Genomic DNA, 22,608 nt, shown 5'->3' with positions numbered 1-22,608 from the left:
ACGCATTAGGGGAGCCTGGTGAGTTTGGGGGATCAGCAGGGTTAACCATCTCTTTTTCATGATGGCAGGGGGCAAGGTTGCTATATGCTTTTTTTCTATATCCTCACCCTCTGTCTCCGGGCCAGGAATACTGCGTTTGACTTGCTTTAGGGTATCAGTAGACAGGGTAATGTGAACTCTAGTAAGCAGGTGACCGTTCCAACCTAAAGCCGAACTCCTCCAGCATGTCTCTGTCATGTTTGACTAGCACTGGAGCAGCTGCTGGACACAAAGCCCAGGACAGAGAACAGAAAAGCTGTAAATGGTCTCTGGTTGTAATTAAAATAGACCTTTGGCAGAGTGCTTGAATCGAAACTCAAAGTCCTGAACAACACAGGTTTTAATGTTAAGGACCTACAGGGTATTTAGGAGAAAACAGAATTCTTGAAAACAAAGGGCAGTGCATGGACCCTGCTCTCCCTGACCTACTGTGGTTGCTTTTTTCTCACTTTGTAATTGGCTTTAAATTCCCCGGGCTGTTAAGACCTTGAAAATCTACCAGCGGGGTATGTGAGATAGATAAGAGAATTTTAGAAGAGCAGGGAAAGAAGGAAGAGAAGAGGAAACTCTTGAATGGATTGTTTCCATTCTTTGATGTTGGAATTGATGGTTTGCCCCGCCTATTTGGGGCATTTGATCTAGTAATGACTCTTGAGAAGAGCCTTTAAAGAGAGTTGGGTTTTAGCCCCAGCACCACCACTTACTAGCCTCCATGACCTTGAGCAAATCAGTTAACTTCTTTGAACTTCATATACCTAATCTCTAAAATGGCAAGAATAATAGTATTTACCTAATATAGTTGTTGAGGTATGTCCCTGCATGTGTAAGAGCTCAGCAAATTAACAATGATCATTCTTGTTGTTACAGCATCGTGGAAGCAAAGAAAGAATACATTTAAAGTAGGAGAGGGAAATCTCTACATAATGGCAATACAGCAGAGAGAGAGGTCAGGGAGGGTGAGAACTGAGAGAAGGCAAGGGTTTTGAGACTTGATTCAAAATGCTGAATGATGTTTACAGTCAAGACTGATTTTCTGAGCTTCTTATTTTACTAAAAATGGGAATCAGAGTTTAGAAAGAAAATCTATCACCAGTTGTGGTCAGGATACATATTTACTTCCGAGTAAGCAATATTTATAGAGAGATCATGAAGGTAGCTGCAGCTGTGACAGCCATACAGGGACTCACTGCACTGTCATTTAGAAGTTTCTCTGATGCAAAATGTTCTCTCTGCGCTGACCAATACACATGTGACTGTTGAGCACTTGAAATGCGGCAAGTGTGCCTGAGGAAATGGAGTTTTAATTTTATTTAATCTTAATTTGTTTGAATTTAAATAGCCACATGTGGGTCGTGGCAGCCATCAGTCCAGTTGGGGTAGCAAGGCATATACTTTTGAAATCAGTTAAGTACCAAAAGGACTGGGATCAGACTGTACAGACTTAATTGTTCAGAAGAAGAGTGATATCCTTCTGGGCTGGAGAATTTAAGGAAAGTTTTAGCATGTGAAACTCAGGCTTGACCTTGAAGGATGTATAGTGTGTGGACAGGAGGAAACAAGGCAGGAGGTCATTCCAGATGGGTTGGAGTGGGGAAGCAAAGGCTTGAAGTTATAAATGCCTCCTATAGGAAAAGTTTGAGGACAATGGTCATTCTGGAATCGAGCATTCATATTGGGAGTTTGGTAGGCTTGGGCCAGGTCATGGACATCCTTGAATGTTAGAACAAAGTGGGCTTTGTCCCCACAGGCCAATGTTTTGCAAAGCTTGCTTACAGTACAAATTCTCTGGCACCCCCCTCCCACCCTGATCTAGTAAGTTAAATTTTCTGGGTTGAAGCTTAGGAAATTAGTATTTTAAGCAAGCTTCCCAGGTGTGTGTGATGTACATTCAAGTTTGAGATCTATTAGATAGGCAGAAGGGATTCCTTAGAAGCTTTTGGTCAAAGGAGTGACATGATAGAGGTATCACAGGAAGCTTGGCCAGTTGGGAAGGCGTAGGATGTAGCAACTAGGTAAGGAAACCAGTCAGGTGACTGTTGAAGTAGGTCAGATATAACCATCACAAATCCAGATCTTCTTTCTGTTTAGTATCCTTGGAAATGTCAAAGTTATTCCTAATCTTTCCCTGCAATTTGTTTGCTATTATAAATGACTAGGATCCAGGCACCTGAGCCTATCTTTCTGGGGTCAAATCCCAGCCTTATTACCTAAGCTGTTTTACATTAGACTAGCCATTTAATTTTTCTGCGCTTCAATGTCCTTATCTATAAGATGGAGGTGATCACAGTTTCTATCTCATAGGGGCATTGTAAGTATTAAATGAAATCATAAGTAATTTACAATAGTACCTGGCACATAGTAAGCACTCAATGTTGGTATTAATATTATTTAAACTAAATACTCTTTTAGTGTATTCAATTGTATGATAGTTAAAACTAATCAGTTACGTTGCACAAAAAGGTGCTAAATTTGCCCATTCAGAATATTAAAACCAAGCCCTCCTAGGCTTTTTGCTTGCTGAGTTGTATTTCAAAGCATAATTCTTCACTTAATTTGACATATGATTATCCTTCATAAAATAAGCCCAAATAGAGGATCATTTTGCTCTTCCCACTGAATGTATTAACCATGGTTAGTTCCTGGCTATAAATTATGTATCTTTTTAAACTTTGTACTTTTCATATTGCCACTAGCTTTCAATGAATGCTGTTTATGATTTATTTCAGAAAAAAAGAATGAACTCTCTTTGTTATTCTAGGGGACTGATAATGAAAGTGAAATTCAGTTTCTTATCGGGGCAATGTAGCCTGGTATCAGTGACCCCCAGTGTACCATGGGGTGCAGTGACAGCTTTTTCCATGATGTCTATTTAGGTACAAACTTGCCTAACTCTGGTTGCTGCTTTACTTTTCTTCCAGGCCTTACCTGTACAGAAGCTTCTAGACTCTCCACTTTCCTTTGACAGTCAGCCGCCTGAAACAACTGTCAAGGTGGACGGACCTTCAAGTCTTGAAGGCAGAGAAGGAAAAAAAAATGGAAGACCCATGGTAGCCACTGACATACTTGTGAGACAAGGTTGAACCAGGAAATTGCCAGACTCTTCTTTCTGCTTTCAGAAATGAAGCCCTTCCTAAGTTTGTTCACTTAGGTTCTGTGAGATGGTTGAAAAAAATGGGTTTGTGACATGCTTGGTTAAGGTTCTTTTCTTTATGTTCTGTACAGGTGAATACATATTTTCTCTACCATCTCTCTAGTTGTAGATTTCCTTTTCCTGGAGTCAGTCACTGTAATCAGTTTCTTGTGTATCCTCCCAGAGGTATTCTATACATATTTGTATATGTACACTCTTAATTTCTATACAAATTGTAGCATACCATAAATGCTATTCTGTACCTTGCTTTTTTCACTAAATATATAGAATACTATTTCATATCCATACCTAAGGAGTTTCTTTATGGCTGCATGGCTGCATAGTAGTCCATAACTCTTGTAGATGCACTAGAGTTTATTTAAGTACTCCTTCATTGGTGAATGTTTAGGTTGCGTCCAATCCTTGGATATTACAAAACATGCTTTACATATTCTATTTCACATATGAGAGTACATCTCTAGGAGAAATTGGCTCAGGCACTTTGGTCATTGACTTTTTTAGTCACTTGATGGTTACAAATCCACTATGTGTGCAATCAAAGATTATAGGAAGCCTAGCTATTTCTAACTCCATAGATGTCACAGGATGTTAAGCTAGAAGGGATCTTAGAGATCCCACAGAGGGTCAAGATCAGACAGAGATTTAGAAGAAGATCCAGACATAAAGCCCACAGTTTTTACTTCAGTCCATAGCATAGCTCCTTTTTGCTACACTACACCGTTGTCTGTCAGAGAGATTTGGCACAGCCTGATTTCTGTCCTCACAGGCAGGACTGTGCATTCTCTGGCCTGCTGTATTCTCATTATCCTATCTTTATCCGATATCTCTTTTCAGGGTTTTACTTTGCAAACCTAATTTACTCTGCTTTCCAAGCTGCTCTGACTTCTCCCACTAGTAATATTTTTCAATTAGTGCTAAGACCTTTAGTAGTAAAGCCAAGTAAGAGGGGCAGGCAGGAGTTCTTGGGAGGTGATCTGGTAATGGCACAAGATTCATGGTCTTGTTGCTTTCTACTCAGCTCATCCATTGAGTCATCATGCAGTCAAGAGGGAGTCCCTTACTACTCTTGGTATTGCTGGAAAATCTCCTTTCCTTGGCCATAAGGTTGAGCACCTCAAGGTCCAACAAATGTGTAAAGTGCCCAGTAAGAAAGGCTATGAAAGGGTGTGCAGATAGTTTATTTTTACTGAATGTACCAGGGAGCAAACTACAGATGATATTTTCTGTGGACAGCCTGAGGCAATCAAAGGCTTGGTTTCAGGGACACATCCTTGTGTGTGGAAGGGTTCTTAAGTCTATCTTAACTCTGTGCCAGGCCACAGAAGGGTCATCTGCTGCCAATATTTATGAGGCACACACTATGATGATGGGCAAAATTGTTCTAGGAACAGACTATAGAGCTCGCCCTAGGACAGTTTTTCTTAATATGATCCTCTGAGCATCTGCATTGCTCAAAGGATGGGGCCCTGGAGTCTCCAAGTTGTCCTCCTCTCCAAGTGATTCTTGTATGAGTGTGACTAGAACTACTGCCTAAGGAATGGTAAATTGGGAAGATGCACTGAGCCTTTGAATTTCAGGTGGCCTACAAAATTAGTGGCAAGGTCTGACTAGCAATTACAGTTATTTCACTTGAGAATGATATAAAGACTGGGTTAAGTGCCCCCTATGTGCTCCCATAGGCTGTGCTTCTGTCATAATCTTTATCATGCTGTATTGTAATTGAATGTTTTTGTTTCTTCCTTGTATAATCCAGAAGGTTCTCAGTTATGAGTAACAGAAATTGACTGGCTAATTTAAGCAGAAAATGTTTGTTTTGATTGCATATTGAATAGCTTACAGAACCACAGGTTGGGCTGGAGAGCCAGACTCGGGCTACACAGCCAACATCACAGCTGCTGCAATTATTGCCACTGCCACCACTAGCACCATTAGTGTGTTAGCTCAGGTCCTCAGAGGAGGAGTACCATGCTGGAATTAGACATACAAGAGATTTATTGGAGAAGATGCCATGAGAGAAAATAGGGAAGGAGTGGAGGAAACTGAGAGAGCTGTCAGACTGCATTGTAAAGCTGACCTTTCTGGATGAGAGAAGGAAAGAAGAAGTTTAGGTAGGAAGAGTCGTAGACTGAAGTACAGTGCTAATAAAGTTTGGCCAGGCTGATGTGGAGTCCTGTTGTCAAAATTACAGGGCACATATTCCTGTGTCTCACAAAAGTGGGCCTGAGTTAGTATCCCTACTGTGCTCAGTCATTGACTGGGAGCAGTGTGGCTGCAGAACAAAGCATCAAATATTGGGGTAAATTTAGAGCATAGTATCTGGGGCAAAGGTCAATTATACTCTCCACACTGGAAGAAGGCACATTTTCATGATTGTCTCAATTGGAGAAGGGTGTCCACTAGTTGGGGTCACTGGCTCCCAGTTCAAGGGATGGATCCTTAGATTGAGTGAGCCTAAGTCACATGCCTGTGCCCTGACTGCAAGGGGGACCTGTCTCCCACCAAGATTCCTATGCTCTCTCCCCTAATTAAAGGGGTTCAAATGCTGGACAGCAACACTCCCAAAAAGGACAAATGTCTGTTATACTGTGTGAACTCCTTGAGAGTAGAGATCTTTGTCTTGCACAATACTATTACAAATATTTACAAATGTTTATTGAAATAATTGAATGAATGTGGCTAATTGGTGTTCAAATGACCACATACATGCAAGTGCACACATACACACACACATACATATACACAATCAGTTTACCCATGTTTATCCATCAGGAAAATGCAAATCAAAAACCACTAGATGGCTCTCATGAAGAAGACAGATAACAAGTGTTGAGAATGTGGAGAAACACACTGCTGATGGAAATGTAAATTGGTGCAACCACTTTGGAAAAGTCTGGAAGTCTCTCAAAAATTTATATGTACTTACCACATGATGCAGAATTTTCCTTGTCGATATATACTAAAATGAATTGAAAACATTTATGCAAAAATGTGCATATGAATATTCCTAGCTGCAGTATTCATGATAGCCAAAAAGTGGAAACAACACTATGATGACTAGTGTCATATGTCAACTTGACTAGGCTATGGTGCCCAGTTGTTTGGTCAAACACCAGTCTAGATGTGTTGTGAAGATATGTTTTTAGATATGATAAACATTTAAATCAGTAGATGTTGAGAAAACCAGATTACCCTCCATAAGGTGGTGGGCCTCACCCAATCAGTTGAAGGCCTTAAGAGCAAAGACTCAGGTCCCCTGAAGAAGATATTCTGCCTTCAGACTGCCACTTAGAAATTCTGCTTGAGTTTCTAGCCTTTTTACTCAAGACTGCAACATCAATTCTATCCTGAATTTATAGCCTGCTGGCCTGTCTTGCAAACCAGTCTCTAGAATTATGTGGGCAAATTCCTTAAAATATCATCTTCCCCTGCTCTCCACACAACATTTGCTCTGTTTCTCTGGAGAACTCTGAATAGACACAAATCCTTAAGCCCATCAACTGATGAATGGATAAATAAATGTGGTATATCCATACAGTGGAATATTATTCACCATAACAAGAAATGAAGTACTGATACATGCTACAACGTGGATAAATTTTGATAACATTATGCTAAGTGAAAGAAGCCAAACATACAAAAGGCCACATATTATATGATTCCATTTATATAAAATGCCCAGAACAGACAAATCCATAGAGATGGAAAGTAGTGGTTGACTAGGGCTCTGGGTGGGGAGGGGGAAATGAGGAGTAAAAACTTAATGGGTATGTGTTTCTTTTTAGGGTGATGAAAATGTTCTGGAACTAGGTAGTGGTAATGGCTGCACAACTCTATACTAAAACCACTTAACCGGTACACTTTGGGTGAATTGTATTTGAATTATATGTCAATATGGCCATTTTCTAAGAAATAAAAAATATTCAGTATATTTCCCCTCTCCCATCCTTCCCCTCCACCAGGCAATGTAAGTAGAGCTTACCAACTGCCTGGCAACACCCATCATCCCCAGATTCCAGGCTGCATTTTGCAACAGCACTTCTTTCCTTTAAATGCTAATTTAAATAATCACTTTAACCAAATTTTTTTAAAAAAATGCTGGGGGTGAAGGCCGCAGGGAACTCACTTGGGTTTTGACTCCAGGTTCACATTCAACCTATGGATGATACAGATGTGAGTGTGGCTCAGAATGAGACAGGCAAACTTCTTTGTCCTCAGGAAGCTTCCAGCGAAAAGATAGGACCCAGAGGGTATATGACTGATTTTACATTAGATAGCTTGTAAGGATTCTAACAGTCCAAACTGAGCATTCTAGAGAAGGAAGCCATTCTTCCATCCTAGCTACTGATCCTGGGCCTTGCCCATTACCTCCTATCAACTAGTGCTCTGTGACTGGACTGGCAGACATTTGCTGTACCTCTCTCTCCTTTCCTTCCTCTTCCTTCTAGATGCCAACTACTCTCTGAGCCAGCTCTGACTGCGATGGCTTTGGAAGCTCAAACCTGTCCCTAAGCCTTAAATGGTTCAGAAGGGTTCTGCACGTTGAAAAAGATGCCAGGAGCATTTAGACCTGATCTCTGTTCATGTTGAGATGGGGGTTGGAGGTGGGGGCAGTGAAGAGTCAAATCTTGGGTCTCCCTTTCCTGAAGAACTTTGGTTCTGCAAGAAGAGGAGAGTTGACTCCAAATACTACCAAGCATATGGGGGGCAGTCTAAGGGTGTCACTTCAGATGACCAGTTCTTGGGTGGTCAGTGCTCTTAATGAAGATGGGGTTCCCAGGGACTCAGCACAACTCATGAGTGGCAACATTTCCAGTGTCTCTAGTCTTAAGAAGAGTAAAGGGCTGGAGGCTAGAGATTGCCTAAAAGAGAAAAGAGCTGGACAGAAACAGGGCAAATTCTCAGTTTCTCCCAGCAGGGCAAAAGGAACAAGGAAATAAGAGACCAGAGGATTTAGTGACCTAAAGCACCAGAGAGTCCTAAGGCTGAAAAGAGAGAAGCTGGTGGGTGAGGGGGATCAGATGGCAGGAAACTTAAAGGTCTATAGCAGCCATGGGGGCATCTAAAAAAAAGTGTAACAGTTGTGTCTCTGCTTTTCCAGAGCAGAGTTGTGGAATAAAAATTAATACACTTGAATTAATTTGTAATTTTGTGCTCAACTGTAGTATTGACAAAATGCTGTAGGAACTCTGAGAAGGGACGGATCATGTGGGTTGGCATCCTCAACCCACATTGTAGCGACTCTATCTGGGGCATAAAGAGTGGCAGGCTGAGGCAGTGGACTTTATGCCCCAGATAGAGTCGCTACAGGTTTTAGAGATGAGTGTGCCTCAGTCTTGCGTGATTTCCTGGAGGAAGTATGGGGGAGGAAGCTTCATCATTATCTCTATTTGTCAATCACTAGTATCATCAGCAAGAATAAACACTGAACATCCCTCCCTGAGCCTACATTTCTGTTGAGGAGGCACACAAACAGAAAGAGTTGAAGGACCAGTGTAAGGGAGCATGTGGCTGTAGTACAAAGACGGGGCAAAGTAAGGGTTGGGGAAGTGAGAGAAGGCTTCCCAGAGGAGGTGGTACTTGAGCTAACCCTTGAAGGAAGGTTAGGGTTTGGACTAATGGAGAAACAAGTGAAGGGGGCTGTAAATGGCCTCAAAAGGCACAAAGGTGGGAGTGAGCAAGTCAGATCTGATTAAGTGAGAAAACCTGCCGGACAGGAGCAAAGGCTGTGTGGTAGGGTAACATGGGCAATGAAGTTGGAGAGGGAAGTAGTGATGATTAATAAGAGAGCGTGGAATGGCAGACAATGCTGTTATGTTTTGGAACAAAGTAGGAAGGCCTTGTAGATTTGTGTATTCATGAATTGGTGAGGGCACAGGGAAGAAGGAGGAAAAGCTAAAAGAAAATCTTTGGGATTCTACATTCTTCCTAGCTTCAGTCTCCTGTATTAGGGGGACCAACTCATCCCATCTCAGTAAACTCAGATGAGACTTGACACTTGAGATCCACCTTGAGAACAGGTTCCTAAGAAGCCCTCAAGTTCTGTACTTTATACTGTTGGTGGAGAACCTTGTGCCAGTTGGAAAGACCCAACAGATCAAAGCTATGTGTGAAGAGTTCTCATAGAGTGATGACCTGCTTTGTGAAATGGAAAGGAGGAAGGATCAGCCAGCTGCTAGCACAGGTGCAGACCAAGCTGGTGAGTCCTCTTCAAAGGCAACTACCTTTACAAGTTGATCTGTCAGTGAATCAGCGCTGGGAAAAGAAGGTAACAATTGCAGCAATCTTAAAAACCTACAAAAGGACAAGGCTGAGTCTTACTCAAGGCCAATATTTTGGTGGCTGCTAGTTGGCCACTCCTCACAGATTCTTTTTACTGACTTCCTGCAAAAAAGAGATTGGCACAGGCTGTGCTACATTTAGATTATTACCAGGAGGCAAATATTCTCTTTTTTTCTCTGGGGTTTAGAATTATGCAAATGAAGGCACGAAAACAAAAGCTCTATAAGGTGGGGGAGGACTGCTTTTAAGAATGCAGGCAGTTTTCAGAGCTCTTTAAGACATCCCTGTTTTTACTACTAGTTCTCTTGGTGCCTCTCAGGTCTGTTTAGAATTTGACACCTCTTCAGAACCTTCCAACCAATGACATGAACGTTCATTCTAAAGTTCCTGTACTGGCCTCATTTTACAAGTGGAGAAATCAAGTCATATAATACGAGCTTTCAGTGTCTGCGCGCTGACCTGGAGTCTTCACGCTCCCCTCCGCCCCCATGCCCCTCCTCTTGTCTTCTCTTTGCGGTGCACAGTCTAGCATGGAAAGGAACTTTTTGACCCAACTGCCTCCTAGGTCTCTCCACTACCCCACCGTGATACTATCTGGAGGGCAATAGGACCGAGGGAGGTTCAACCCTGAGGCCCGGAGAGACACACCTGCCTAACCGCGTGGGTTGAGCAAGCGTGACAGCGAGCGAGTTAGGGAGGGAGGGATAAAAGTGGGCGTTTGCTGCTCTTGGGGAACGGGAAAACTGAGGCTCCCTCTGGGGCCCGGGGCTCCGGGCCGTGGGGAGAAATGCTCCGGAAAATTGGCCTTTTTGTCCCGCCTCTCCACCCCGAGCATCCTTCGGCTGCCCACCCCGGAACCTGCAGGCTGGCTTTGTTTGCCCCAGCTGGCTCTCCAGTTCCGCCCGCCCTCGTCGTCGGTGCCTCAGTTCCTGAAGCCGCTGACTTCTCACAGCTGGAACTGCGGGCCTAGGGCAGCGGATGGCGCCCAAGAGTTTGGTGACATCTGCCCAACCAGGTTGGCGCCCCGCACGTCGTGCTTCTCGCTAGCAAAGTTTCTCTGTGAAAAGAAGCCCCTCCAGCTGCCTCTGGATCCTGTAGCGCGTGCGCGCGCGCTGCTTCTCTCCCCGGAGGCTGCGCTTGGGGACCGGGTTGTGGCTTTGCTCCAGCACTAGGGCCGGCGGCCCGCGGGGGCGGAGCTTGGGGAATCCGAGTAGCTGTCCTGGGAACCCTCCACTCGGCGCGGGTCTGGAGAGAGCCGGCGAGCAGGCGGGCGGGCGAGCCGATAGCCACAGCCAAGCGCTAGGGTACCTAGGCACTGAGATGAATCACCAAAGGAACGCTCGGGCTGCGCCCCCTCTTCTGCCCCGGCTCAGTTCTCGGCTGATTTGAGAGGGCACCACTGGTCAGGACTCCTCGAGAGGAGCTGCTGAGCGTCGGTGTCCCGGACAGAGTGGGTACACGCCTGCCTTCGGGCTGCGCAAGGAGGAGCAGCCACGGAAACGGCTGTTGCCATGAGTGTTCACGTGTCTGGAACTGGACTCCCGACTGGGCGCTAAAATGCTTGCTTTGCCTTGTCCAAGTTTTACGGCACTTATGTTGACGATTGGAATCCTGGGCCAATCAAGAGTCAAATTCAAAGTGGTACTCCTGGACTCTCCATCCCAGGCTCCAACAAGTCTAATTTGAGACTAGGAGAGAGAGATCTCCTAATCTATCAGATCTCCATTCCGGAATTGGACTTGATAGATCTCTTCACTAATACTTGGAAAGCAGTGGCTACAGGGTTCGCTTGGGGGTGAGGGTGAGGGATGCTCTGAAGATCAGACCACAACACTCAGAACCTCGACAATGGACCAAGTTTATGAAATTCCTGATGAGCCAAACGTGGATCCCATTTCATCTCTGGAGGAAGATGTCATCCGTGGGGCCAACCCCCGATTTACCTTTCCATTTGGCATCCTCTTTTCTACCTTTTTGTACTGTGGGGAGGCTGCATCTGCCTTGTATATGGTTAGAATCTATCGAAAGAATAGTGAAACCTACTGGATGGCATACACCTTATCCTTCTTTATGTTTTCATCCATTATGGTCCAGCTGACTCTCATTTTTGTCCACAGAGATCTGGCCAAAGACAAGCCACTTTCATTGTTTATGCATCTCATCCTCTTGGGACCTGTTACCAGGTGAGCAACGTTTTAATGTCTTCCCTTACCCACCTCCCCCAGTTTGTGCAGAGAAAGATGAAGCTAATAGTTACAAGACTAACACTATGACTCTAATCTAAATTGATTCTCATTCTTCCCACTCTTAGCTTCCCTGCCTACCATCCAAAATATCTTATCTGAAACCTTAAATGCCACCACAGTGAACATGTGGCATGTACCTATGTTCCAAAAGTATGGTACCATTGATAAGACTTCAGTAGACAATGTTTGATACTTGGATTTGGGTTGTGAAAATTGGTACGGATCAACTGACATGGTCACCCTATACACACAGGCCATAGCTTCAGAGGGTGCTATTTTGACTCTGTCTTTTAGGCCTTCTGTAAATTGGGTTCCACATTGTTTCTTTACCCTGAGCTGCTTGGGCCGGTGCTGCCATTTTCAAATTTTCCGGAGTTATTTGATTTCTGAAAAATACTTTAAGCCATCTGTGGTCATCTGGTATCCCAATCCACTGTAGTTGGTTTTTCTCTGTCAGATCACCATCTCCTGTTTCTCTCTTTTGTATCTTTCTGTAATAAAGATACATGGTTGGAAGGGGGCAAAGGAAGATAGCTCATTTCTCCATCTGGCTGCTGTACCACAATGTAATAGTATCAAGTCTTTCCATTCAGATTGCCTTGAAGGAATGAGTATGTGCCTTATCCTAGGGAGACAGGTATCTGTGTGAGCAGTCTCATCTGGAAGCTATGGGATTTTCAAGGTAGGCAGATGTTGCAAAACTTATGAGGTCAGGAGGAAGGAATGGACCAAGTTTGTCCTGATTGCAAGAGAGGCAGAAACCTGCAGTCAGCTGAGGAATATGGGTCAAAGTGTTGATGTTGCAATTGCAATGGGAAAATACTTCATCCTTAGAGAAGCAAACACAGTCTGAAACTAAGGATAGAACTATCCCCTTACAATTAAAAAAATAGGTCTTATTCTCTTTATTCCATATTGAATGCAATACCAAGTGGTGTCCAGCTACTAACCTCCTGTTCTCCACTTGAATGATAAATTTTTTTTGTCAGTATGTTTAAATGGAGAGGAATTGATTAGGCTCCATCAAAAAAAATATGGGATATCAAAAGAAATAGTGGCCTGGAATTCAGGAGACCTGGAGTCTAGTCCTCACTCCATCATGGACTAGTAGCATGGCCTTGGTGAGATCTCTGAAGATGCCATGGGTCCCTGTTCATCTGTAAAATAAGTAAGTTGTACTAGAACATGGGTCTCAAACTCAAATGCTTACAAGGACCATGCAGTCTGCATAAATGAGTGAAGTGGGCCAAGTATGAGAAAAATAGTTGCTTCATGTGTAATGATAAATGAAAATGAAGTGTCAGTGTTAAAGATATGATGGAGAGTAGTGAGTCTGTGGCGGTCTGAAGTCCCCGTAAAGAGTCTGCTTGAAGGAGGCAGTTACCCTCTAGTTCCAGCCCATTGTTTCCCTGTTGGAATTGAGACCCTGTATTGCCAGCTCCCCCAAATTTTCAGGAGAAGCTTCCATGACAAGATTTTACATGAAATATCATAATTTTAAATTTTGGCAACAAATAAAAATACAGTGTGGGCTGTTAGTCAGATGTGACTCAGCTGGCCTATATGCAAATGTTTGGACTAGGTAGTCTAAAGGTCCTTTCCAGTTCTAAATCTTTGAAGTTAAGCTGTAAAAGCAAGACCTCATCTTGAATTTTGAACCAAGAAATTCAGAGGAAACCATTCTTCTCTCCCTTTTCAAATAAAATAGATTGAGTTAACAGATCAAGCACTCTCAAGGTGCAAATTTCAGTAAGCATTGCCCCAAGACCCCAGCTTTGACTTCCCTCATTTGCTTTGTGACCTCCCAAGCCATCTTTGATTTGGTCCCTCCATATGGAATGTTGAGTACTGTGTTTCATTTTTGTTATTTAGCTTCCACTAGAATTGATTGGGAAGTGTTAATAATCTCAGTCAGCTAGCCCCACAGCAGGGAAAAATTAAAAGCTCATAAATTATATCCTTGATGTGCTTATTTTCAAGGCAAATTACTTCTTAGGTAGGTAGGAACTTGATTAGTGCTATTAGGCACAGGAAGGCAATTGGCAGGCCTGGCTTCCTTATATGAAATACACAGATACTTCCGGAAATGAAAATGTAATCTACTGAAGCTTATAAGCAAGGCAAATAGCCTTACTTAAACCAGTAAATAGCTTTAAGAATAGAAGCATAGACAGAATGCTTCATGCCACTGCCTCCCCCAATATTTTATTTGGCAATACCAATCATGGGCTTGGTTGAAAATCTAAAATCTTCTGTTGGAAATGCACTCATGAATTTTCCCTGAATAGGAAGAGAATGTTGCTTTTTTCTTCTCTCTTCTCTCCTACCATTTTTTTACCTCCTGGATTTTAGAGTTTGTCCCTAGAAAGTGGATGTTTCCAATGACATGCTTCTGACCAGCCCATACGCACCAATCTCAAGGGATCCTGTGGAGAATGGCAGCCGGTACAGGTTCCAACCTTCCTCTTGGAAGCCAAAGGCCTAGAGGGCATATCAATCTCTGAGTTTGTCTTTGGTTTATATTTCTGTTAAATTGCATTGCCATTGTTATTATCCTCTCCTCCTATCATTTTTCATCCTGTATTTGTTTTCTTCCTTCTCACTCATCTACTCAGCAAGTATTTATCGAATACCCATTATGTCATAAGGGCAGTGGGCAAGATAAATACAATCCATGCCCTCTGTCTGACAGGAAAGATGGCTTAATTTCCACCACAACTATTCTTATCATAAGACATAGTTGACAGTTTCCATTCATTTCAAGGTGAGTGGGGGAAGTGGTAACTCAGGTGTTCCAAACTAAGATGCTCTAGTTTCTTCTATTCACATCAACTGCTGACAACTTCTGATTTATGTGGGGAAGATGGGAGGAGTACTGCAGGAAATGTGGTTTAATCACTACTTCAGGGGTGATAGGCGTTCATAAATATGTTTTCCTCTTTGTAATGGAAGAATGAAGTTTAAAAGACTGTTGTCCCCAAACAGCTGAAGAGGCCCCAAAACAACCTGTAGAGAAAAGTTTTGAGGTTCCCTAAGGTACATAGTACATATGGTTCTGAGTACCTTTGAAGTACCTTTGTTACTAAATGGTTTTCCCGTGTATGTGGGAGGTATTTTGAGATCCCCTCCGAGACTTTTTGGCTGAGACAGTTGTAGTTGTGAGCTTTGTCTTGAAAAACAGAACTCCTGATTATAGAGCCGAATGCTTTGAATAAGGAATGCTTTATCTCAGGAACTTGAGGTGTTATGAAAACCAGGGCCTTTTGGAACCTTCCTCATTCTCTCTCAACACATTATTAATATCTTTGTGTTCAAGGCAATTTCCTGCTATAGGCCTGTTCTGGAGAGGCAAAGCAATTCCTTAAATCCTCAAAGAAACACATTTGAAATGGTGTTCCTAGGTTGGTTGATGACCAAACCAACAGAAAAAAGATTTAGACTCAGGCAACTTGCAGAAGGCAGTACAGCTCTTTGACGCATGAGGAACAAATAGAATGGGAGAGAAGGAATGGCAAGAGTAGCACAACCTCCCTGAAGGGTATTATTTTCCCCCTTTACTACAACCTCCCTTCCCAGGACAGCTTTAGTTAAGTTCCCATGATGCTTTACTTCTGCAGATGTTTGGAGGCCATGATTAAGTACCTCACACTATGGAAGAAAGAAGGACAGGAGGAGCCCTATGTCAGCCTCACCCGAAAGAAGATGCTAATAAATGGCGAGGAGGTGCTGATAGAATGGGAGGTGGGCCACTCCATCCGGACCCTGGCTATGCACCGTAATGCCTACAAACGTATGTCACAGATCCAAGCCTTCCTGGGCTCAGTGCCCCAGCTGACCTATCAGCTCTATGTGACCCTGATCTCTGCAGAGGTTCCCCTGGGTAGAGGTGAGTGGGGTCAGGAGAGGGGAGGGTTCCACTAAAATGAAGGGTCTTAGAAATCTGGACCTGAGCTGACCAATACACTGGCCACCAGTTTCATGTGGCTATTAAAATGAAAATGAAAAATGAAGTAAAAGATTTATTTCTTCAGTCATACTAGCCACATTTCAAGTGCTTATTAGCTACGTCTGGCTAGTGGTTAGTGTATTGGACAGCACAAGTATACAGAACATTCCTATCATCATAGAAAATTTTACTGGACAGCACGGGTAGATAGGCAAAGAACTTGGGGAGACAGAACCTCAGGCCTGTCAGACTTCTTAAACTGAAGTAAGCTGTTTAAACTATGATAGCTGCAGGTAAATCCTCTCTGGGCCCAGAGGTTAGTAATACCAGCAGTCAGTGGGACCTTTTCCCTAGCCCCGACTGTTTAAATTATACTGAGGGTTTTTTAGTTGGTTGGTTGGTTGGTTGAGGATAGCTGTCTTTAAATAAGAGGTTCTCAAATGTAATTGATCATGAGAAAACATATTACTGGGTGAAAGCTATTTTTAAAAATTATATCCCCTGCTCAGACCTGAATCAATCTGCATGTGGAGAGCCCAAGAATCTGTATTTTTGGAAAGCACCCCAGTTGATTCAGATCAGCCACATTTAATCACTGATTTAATCACTTCTCCCAACTCCATCAGGGAGCAGGAACAGAGGTGTGGAATGAATACTGATGAGAGTCAGTTCAGGCCTCTGTGATCTTTAAAGGAAGTTACCAAAGAGGTCACTGTTTTAATTTCCTACTTGTGAAAGAGGGATCCTGAGATGAGTAACACCTCAAGCAGAGGATGAAATGTGAATCAGTGTTTTCAAAGTCAAGATAAAGTGCTGTTAATAAGTTTTAACAGCCTGATATTAGCATCATCTGCTTGGGCTGGAGCTGGTACAGCTCAGGGTACAGCCTTCTACCGTTTCCTTATTATGAGGCACTGACCCTGCTTGGCAAAGCCCCATGTCTCAAATATGTGTAAGGAGTAAATTTACCTTCTTTTCTTTTTTTCTCTACTAAGAATTGTTCATGAAGTTCTATAGGGGTCTTGAAGCTTTTCACATACCTGAAATTAACAGTAGTGTGAGGAAGAAAATCTTTGGAACTGATGCTTTTCCTCCTGAGAATTTTGAGGGTCATCAAATCATCTAATTAAAATATGTATACATTATAAAAGTAATACATGCACAAACTGGTTTGACCTACAAGTGATTGTTGTATATGCACAGAAAATTTCTGGAAAGATATGCAAGAAATGATTTACCTCTGGGGAGTGAGAATGAGAAGTCAGCTGACTTTTACCTTTTACTTTATACTCTTCTATATGGTTTGAATTTTTTTTAATTGTGATCATGTAGTTATATTTTTGGTCCTTATTTTAACTATAAAAATCAGTTATAGTTATGGATCCAAAACCATGCAGAATATATATAAAGAAGGTGTAATTTTACTCCTCAAAGGTAATCTCTGTTAGCCATTCATTATATATTCTCCCAGACTTCTTTTTGTTATGTAAATGTATACATAAATATGTCTATATATTTTTGCCAAAGAAGGACTATATCAGGCATTCTGTTCAGCAACATGTCTTTTTCCAATGTTTGTCAATATGTCTTTCTTAAACAGTTATTTATATATACCTACATAATAATAATGATAAATATATTTCCCATATGTGAATTGGACCATTCTTATTTCCCTCATCTTCTATTGATAGGGTTAAAATTTGTTTCTAATTTTTCCACACAAAAAGTGTTTACTAATTACAAACTATGCTCCAGTGAACATCTTTAAGTATCTGTGTACTGGAATGAGACTTTGTAGGGTAAATTCTCAGCAGTAGAAGTGTTGAATGAAAGGATATACGTGTTTAGAATTTTATCAGTACTGCCAAATAACCCTCCCAAAACATTATATAGATTTATATCCCCACCAATAGTGTATGCATATGCCTGGTTCTTCATATCCTAAACTAAATATTATTTAGTTGTGTAACTATTAAATAACTAATTGTGTAAATAATTTGCTTTCTTTAATTATGAGTGAAGCTGAGCATCTTTTCATGTTTAGTCATTGTTTTCTTTCAATTGCTTACTCACTTTTCTAGTGGGCTGTCTTTTTCTTATTAACTTGTGCATATTCTGGCAATTAATCCTTTCTCTGCTGTGGATAAGTATGTGTGTATATATCTGTATGAGTTTTGTGTGTGTACATATTTTAAATGTGCACACACATGTTATACATGACACACGTGCAACACACTCTATGTAAGATGCACAATATGTTGTATCTTCTGGCATTCTGAAGTGGTAAATTTTTATGTATTCAAATTCTTTATTGTGTCTTTCTAACAGAGGCCTTTCACAACTCATACCTGATTGAGCAGTTTAGCCTGATCTGCCAGATAGATGAATTTCCATGATGAATTTGTCAATTCCCCCACTAAAAAAAAAAAAAACGTAAAAAAACCAACCAGAGCAAAACAATAACAAAAGAAACACATTTCATTGAGACTGTGATTGGGATTGCATTAAATCATTCAGGTTATTTTGGAGGGAGTTTATACCTTTACAGGTTGATCAATTCCATATTAGAAGATAATATATCTCTCCATTAAGCATTTTTGTTTATTTTTTAATTAAAATATAGTTGATATACATTATATTGGTTTCAGATGAGGTACAGACTTCATTTATTTTTAAATCACTTTACTGAGGTATGATTAACAAACAAAGCCTCGACCTATTTGGCCTATACAACTTGATGAGTTTGGAGATAAGTGTACACCCATGAAACATGTCCACAGTCTGTGCCATCAATGTGTAAGATCTACAGCAAGAAAACAATATAACCTTACTGAAGTACATTTCAATGTTGTATTGTGTTCTTGCTATAGGTCTTGCACATTTTTGTAAGACTTATTCCTAGGTGTTCTGTCAGTTTTAAAATCTCTTGATTTCTTAAGGGTCAGGGCAGTGCCTCAGTAAAATAAGAGTACTTACTGCAGTTTTGGAAATAGAGGAGGAGGATGATAATAATGACGACAGGAGCTCACAGATAGTATTTGGTATGTTCCAGGCATTTTTCTAAGCCCTTTATATGTAATTATTTTATTCAATCTTACAACAACCCTATGAGATAATTGTTAATTATTCCCATTTCACAAATGAGGAACCAGAGATACAGGTTAAGCAAATTACCCCAAGTTCCATAAAAGTAGTAGGTGGCAAAGATTGGATTGGAATCCAGGATGTCTGCTTTCAGAGCCCGTATTTTTAACGAAATCCTGATGCAAAGGACGTATGGGAAGCTTTCTCCCAGGCCTTGTTTCCAATTCTTCAGTGATTTCTCCTATTAAAATCTTCCTGATAATGCCTTCTCTTTTAAGGTGTATAAACAACTTTTTGCTTTAGTGTTCATCATGTTCAGCCACCCCTCCTATCTTTTCCTTCTTACCCTTTTTCTATTCCGTTTTTCCCTTAGAGGCCATCTGGATCAACATAGATGAGCAGATTCACTAGCAGCATTATGATCTCTTATGAGGTGAATCTATTTGTAGGGAGACAGATGGAGGATTTTTACATTTATTGGAAGCATCAGGCTTTCTTCCTTTTATTATACTACTATCAGTAAACGAGTTCTAATATCAGGGAAAGCATCACCACACTTGGCTAGATGTATGCACCCTCTGATGTTCCCAACTGCACAAGGAGCATCAACTCTTGAGGATGGAACTGAGAGTGGTTTATAAAGCTAAGAGTAAATCAGATCATTATCTCGTACACCTTAAATGAATACAGTGCTGTATGTCGATTACATCTCAATAAAACTGGAACAAATAATAAAAAATAAAAATGAAGCTAAGAGTAGACGCTTTATGAGAGTCTCCCGTTCTTGTCTTTCGGATTTTAACACTCAGAGCTGAAAAAGATCTTGGGAACAAAGCTATGCTTCCTTTTGGGTTTCCCTGGGGAGGTCTGCACATTTTTTGCAGATTAAATGGACCTCCATGGCTCTAGTTCCCTGGGTCCAGTGTTTTTATGGGAACAGAAAACTTCAGCTTTTCTTGTGGATGAGTACCCCTCAGGCTTCTCACTGTTCTTGAGAGCACTAGATATTTCTTAGTGAATGGTATCCCTTGATATAAAGGAAGAAAGGGCCATCATGTGATCTATAGCTGAGACTTAGTACAGCAGGGTAGGGAGGGAACATCCTGGCCCTTCAAGGTCCCTACTCTGACATAGAGTGGTATAGTGGTTAGGAATGTGGTTTTTACATTTTTAAGTCACTGTTAGAAGTTTGGGGATTCCTAAAGTATACCAAAGCAGTGGGGTGGTAAATTGGTGCTGCTGCTGATTAATATAAGCAATTCTAGAGTGTCTCTGAATTGAGAAGCTGAGGCAGGTAGCTTGTTCACTGACTTTCACTAGCACCCACACAGCTGGACCAAGCATTTCTAATCATGAATATTTCATGCCACCTTTCTAAACTCAGAATTAATTAATTCTACAAACATTTATTGAGTACCTAGTATATATATATATATATATTTTTTCCAGGCTTTGTGTTAGGCTCTGGAGAGGGAGCAGTGAACAAAACAGACACGGTCCCTTCTGCCCTCATGGTGTTTCAAGTATATACATTTTGACACATTCTAGAAGCACACACAAACAAGATTAGTTCCTCAAAGAAGATACATCTGTGAAGGGACTTCTAAAACCAAAGTCATTCTCTATGATTTTCCTAAGACAGGATTTTTTAGGTAGGAGTTCTTCCTGCTTCATTGTTGCTCAGAAGCCTGTTTCATCATGTAGATGCTGCCCTATCTCTTTGCACTGTTCTTGTGTTAGTGATCTCTCACAGCTAGTTCTGGGACCCTTTTTTGTAAAAAGTCCATTTTCTACATGATCACTAAAATATCACAGTGTATATTCATCATACACTAAATTTAGAAAATAGAGGAACATAGAAAAAGGTTTAAAAATTAGTATAATCCCTATCACAAAAATATATTTTAGCTTCTTTCCATTTTCTTTCTGTACATGCTATTTGTTTACATAGCTGTGTTTATACATGAATTTGCTCTTAACTGGGAACCTCAAGTCTCCCCTGTCATCTCTCTGGACCTCTGGGTAAGAGTACAAGCTTCAGCAACACTGACTGACTGTCAATTTTTTCTGTTTCTTGTTTTTGTTTTTACTTACAGCTGTGCTAATGGTCTTTTCCCTGATATCTGTCACCTATGGGGCTACCCTCTGCAATATGTTGGCTATCCAGATCAAGTACGATGAATACAAGATTCGCCTTGGGCTCCTAGAAGTCCTCTGCATCACCATCTGGCGGACATTGGAGATAACTTCTCGCCTCCTGATCCTGGTCCTCTTCTCAGCCACCTTGAAATTGAAGGCTGTGCCCTTTCTATTGCTCAACTTCCTGATCATCCTCTTTGAGCCTTGGGTCAAATTCTGGAGGAGCGGTGCTCAAATGCCCAATAACATTGAGAAAAATTTCAGCCGGGTCGGCACCCTGGTGGTGCTGATCTCTGTTACTGTCCTCTATGCTGGCATCAACTTCTCTTGCTGGTCAGCTTTGCAGTTGAAATTGGCAGATAGGGACCTTGTTGAAAAAGGTCAAAACTGGGGACATATGGGCCTGCACTATAGTGTGAGATTGGTAGAGAATGTGATCATGGTATTGGTTTTTAAGTTCTTTGGAGTCAAAGTGTTACTGAATTATTGTCATTCCTTGATTGCCTTGCAGCTCATCATTGTTTATCTGATTTCCATTGGCTTCATGCTCCTTTTCTTCCAGTACTTGCATCCATTACGCTCACTCTTCACCCACAACGTAGTGGACTACCTACACTGTGTCTGTTGCCATCGGCACCCTCGGGGCAGGGTTGAGAATATGGAGCCATCTTTTGATGCTGAAGCAAGGCAAAGCATTGTCTGATTCTGTCTTCTGGCTATTTGGGGATGGCTTGGGTATTGTCAAGAGCAACTGTGAAATTGAAGGAGAGGTATGAGGCTCACTGGTGAGTACTCACCAGGATATTTTCTTGACTTTTCTGGTAAGCCTGTCAGATGAAAGAGCAGCTCCCAAATAGGCTTTATTTCCGTCAAATTGACTGTTATGTTTGGACACCAGGGTAGCCACTATATACTCAGAAAGTCAGAGAGACCATTCACATTCCTCCCACCAAAGCCAGCTGTCTGCCTACCCTATGGGGTAGCTTACCTTTATGCACCTTAGTGGGTTCTCTGTGACCTTCTAGCTCTGCTTGTTTGCTTAAGGCATTACTGAGTCTCCCCCAGGCTGAACTGAAGGGCCAGAATCCCACCAGAATATATCCTGACCCAAGGATATGACTGATTACTAGCTGTGGGTACCTCCCAGGAAACAGTCTGACTAATGTGGAACCTATAACTCTAAGTGTTCTGGGGTCTTTTAATTCCAATGAGAAACTCTGGTTAATAGGAAAACCTCCACCATAAAAGAGCTTTTCCCCAAATGAGTTAGCTCTCCATCAGGATTTTACGAGTAATCATTCATTCAAGGGGCCTTTCTTTTCAGTGGCCCTTCATAGATAGGCACACCTTGAGGAGGAAGTGCAGAGTAGGATTCTTTCAGGGCATAAGCCAGAAAGACTTTTTCTCAGGGACCTGCATGGACCTCCAGCTTGTTGAGTGGAGTGGTTGAGTAAAATCTTTTACTTTGTGCCTCATATCAGGGATTCCCCCTACCCTGGCTTTTGTGTCCTCTTCATGTTGTACTACTTGATGTGAACCTCAGAGAATCTGAGCTATAATTGAAAATGTTTCTAATGTGTAGAAGAAAGGAATATTGCCTTGTGTCTCCTAGTGTCCTGCGTATTTTTTTGATTTGTTTCCTTAGGGGAGAGAGAGGTAGGAATTGCTGGGACATCACCATGTTGTTTGGGGTTGGGATGGTGGCTAACACTCCATGGTAGAGA

At 41.7% G+C, this 22,608-nt stretch overlaps 2 protein-coding genes across 6 annotated transcripts in view; both read left to right on the top strand.

Moving 5' to 3' along the window:
* TRMT2B (tRNA methyltransferase 2 homolog B) overlaps window positions 1–3,286 on the top strand; it is a 107,175-nt gene extending 103,889 nt beyond the window's left edge. Inside the window, exon 20 of the mRNA XM_057495918.1 lies at window positions 2,958–3,286. The gene's annotated coding sequence lies outside the window, so the exon portion shown is untranslated. The remainder of the gene's footprint in view (window positions 1–2,957) is intronic.
* Window positions 3,287–8,566: 5,280 nt separating this feature from the next.
* XKRX (XK related X-linked) lies at window positions 8,567–22,488 on the top strand. 5 transcript variants are annotated; one of them, XM_036920788.2, is made up of 4 exons: window positions 8,567–9,386; window positions 11,587–11,652; window positions 15,333–15,601; window positions 20,842–22,488. In XM_036920788.2, exons 2-4 carry the CDS (start codon window positions 11,621–11,623, stop codon window positions 21,585–21,587), a joined length of 1,047 nt encoding a protein of 348 aa, XP_036776683.1. In that variant the 5' UTR covers window positions 8,567–9,386; window positions 11,587–11,620; the 3' UTR covers window positions 21,588–22,488. The 5 variants fall into 5 exon arrangements, with proteins under 5 accessions (XP_036776683.1, XP_057351904.1, XP_057351903.1 ...); XM_057495921.1 differs by having other exon boundaries at window positions 9,381–9,455; XM_057495920.1 differs by lacking the exon at window positions 8,567–9,386 and adding an exon at window positions 9,990–10,484.
* The last annotated feature ends 120 nt before the right edge of the window (window positions 22,489–22,608 follow it).

The sequence above is a fragment of the Manis pentadactyla genome, chromosome X (genome assembly GCF_030020395.1).
Source record: "Manis pentadactyla isolate mManPen7 chromosome X, mManPen7.hap1, whole genome shotgun sequence".
NCBI lineage: Eukaryota > Metazoa > Chordata > Mammalia > Pholidota > Manidae > Manis > Manis pentadactyla.
This window is presented reverse-complemented; position numbering and strand designations above follow the sequence as displayed.

Coding starts and splice junctions, on each gene's coding strand:
- XKRX (XM_036920785.2), top strand. CDS start 11,318: ATGGACCAAGTTTATGAAATTCCTGATGAGCCAAACGTGGATCCCATT. Junction 11,653..15,332: donor CTCTTGGGACCTGTTACCAG/GTGAGCAACGTT, acceptor TTACTTCTGCAG/ATGTTTGGAGGCCATGATTA. Junction 15,602..20,841: donor AGAGGTTCCCCTGGGTAGAG/GTGAGTGGGGTC, acceptor TTTTACTTACAG/CTGTGCTAATGGTCTTTTCC.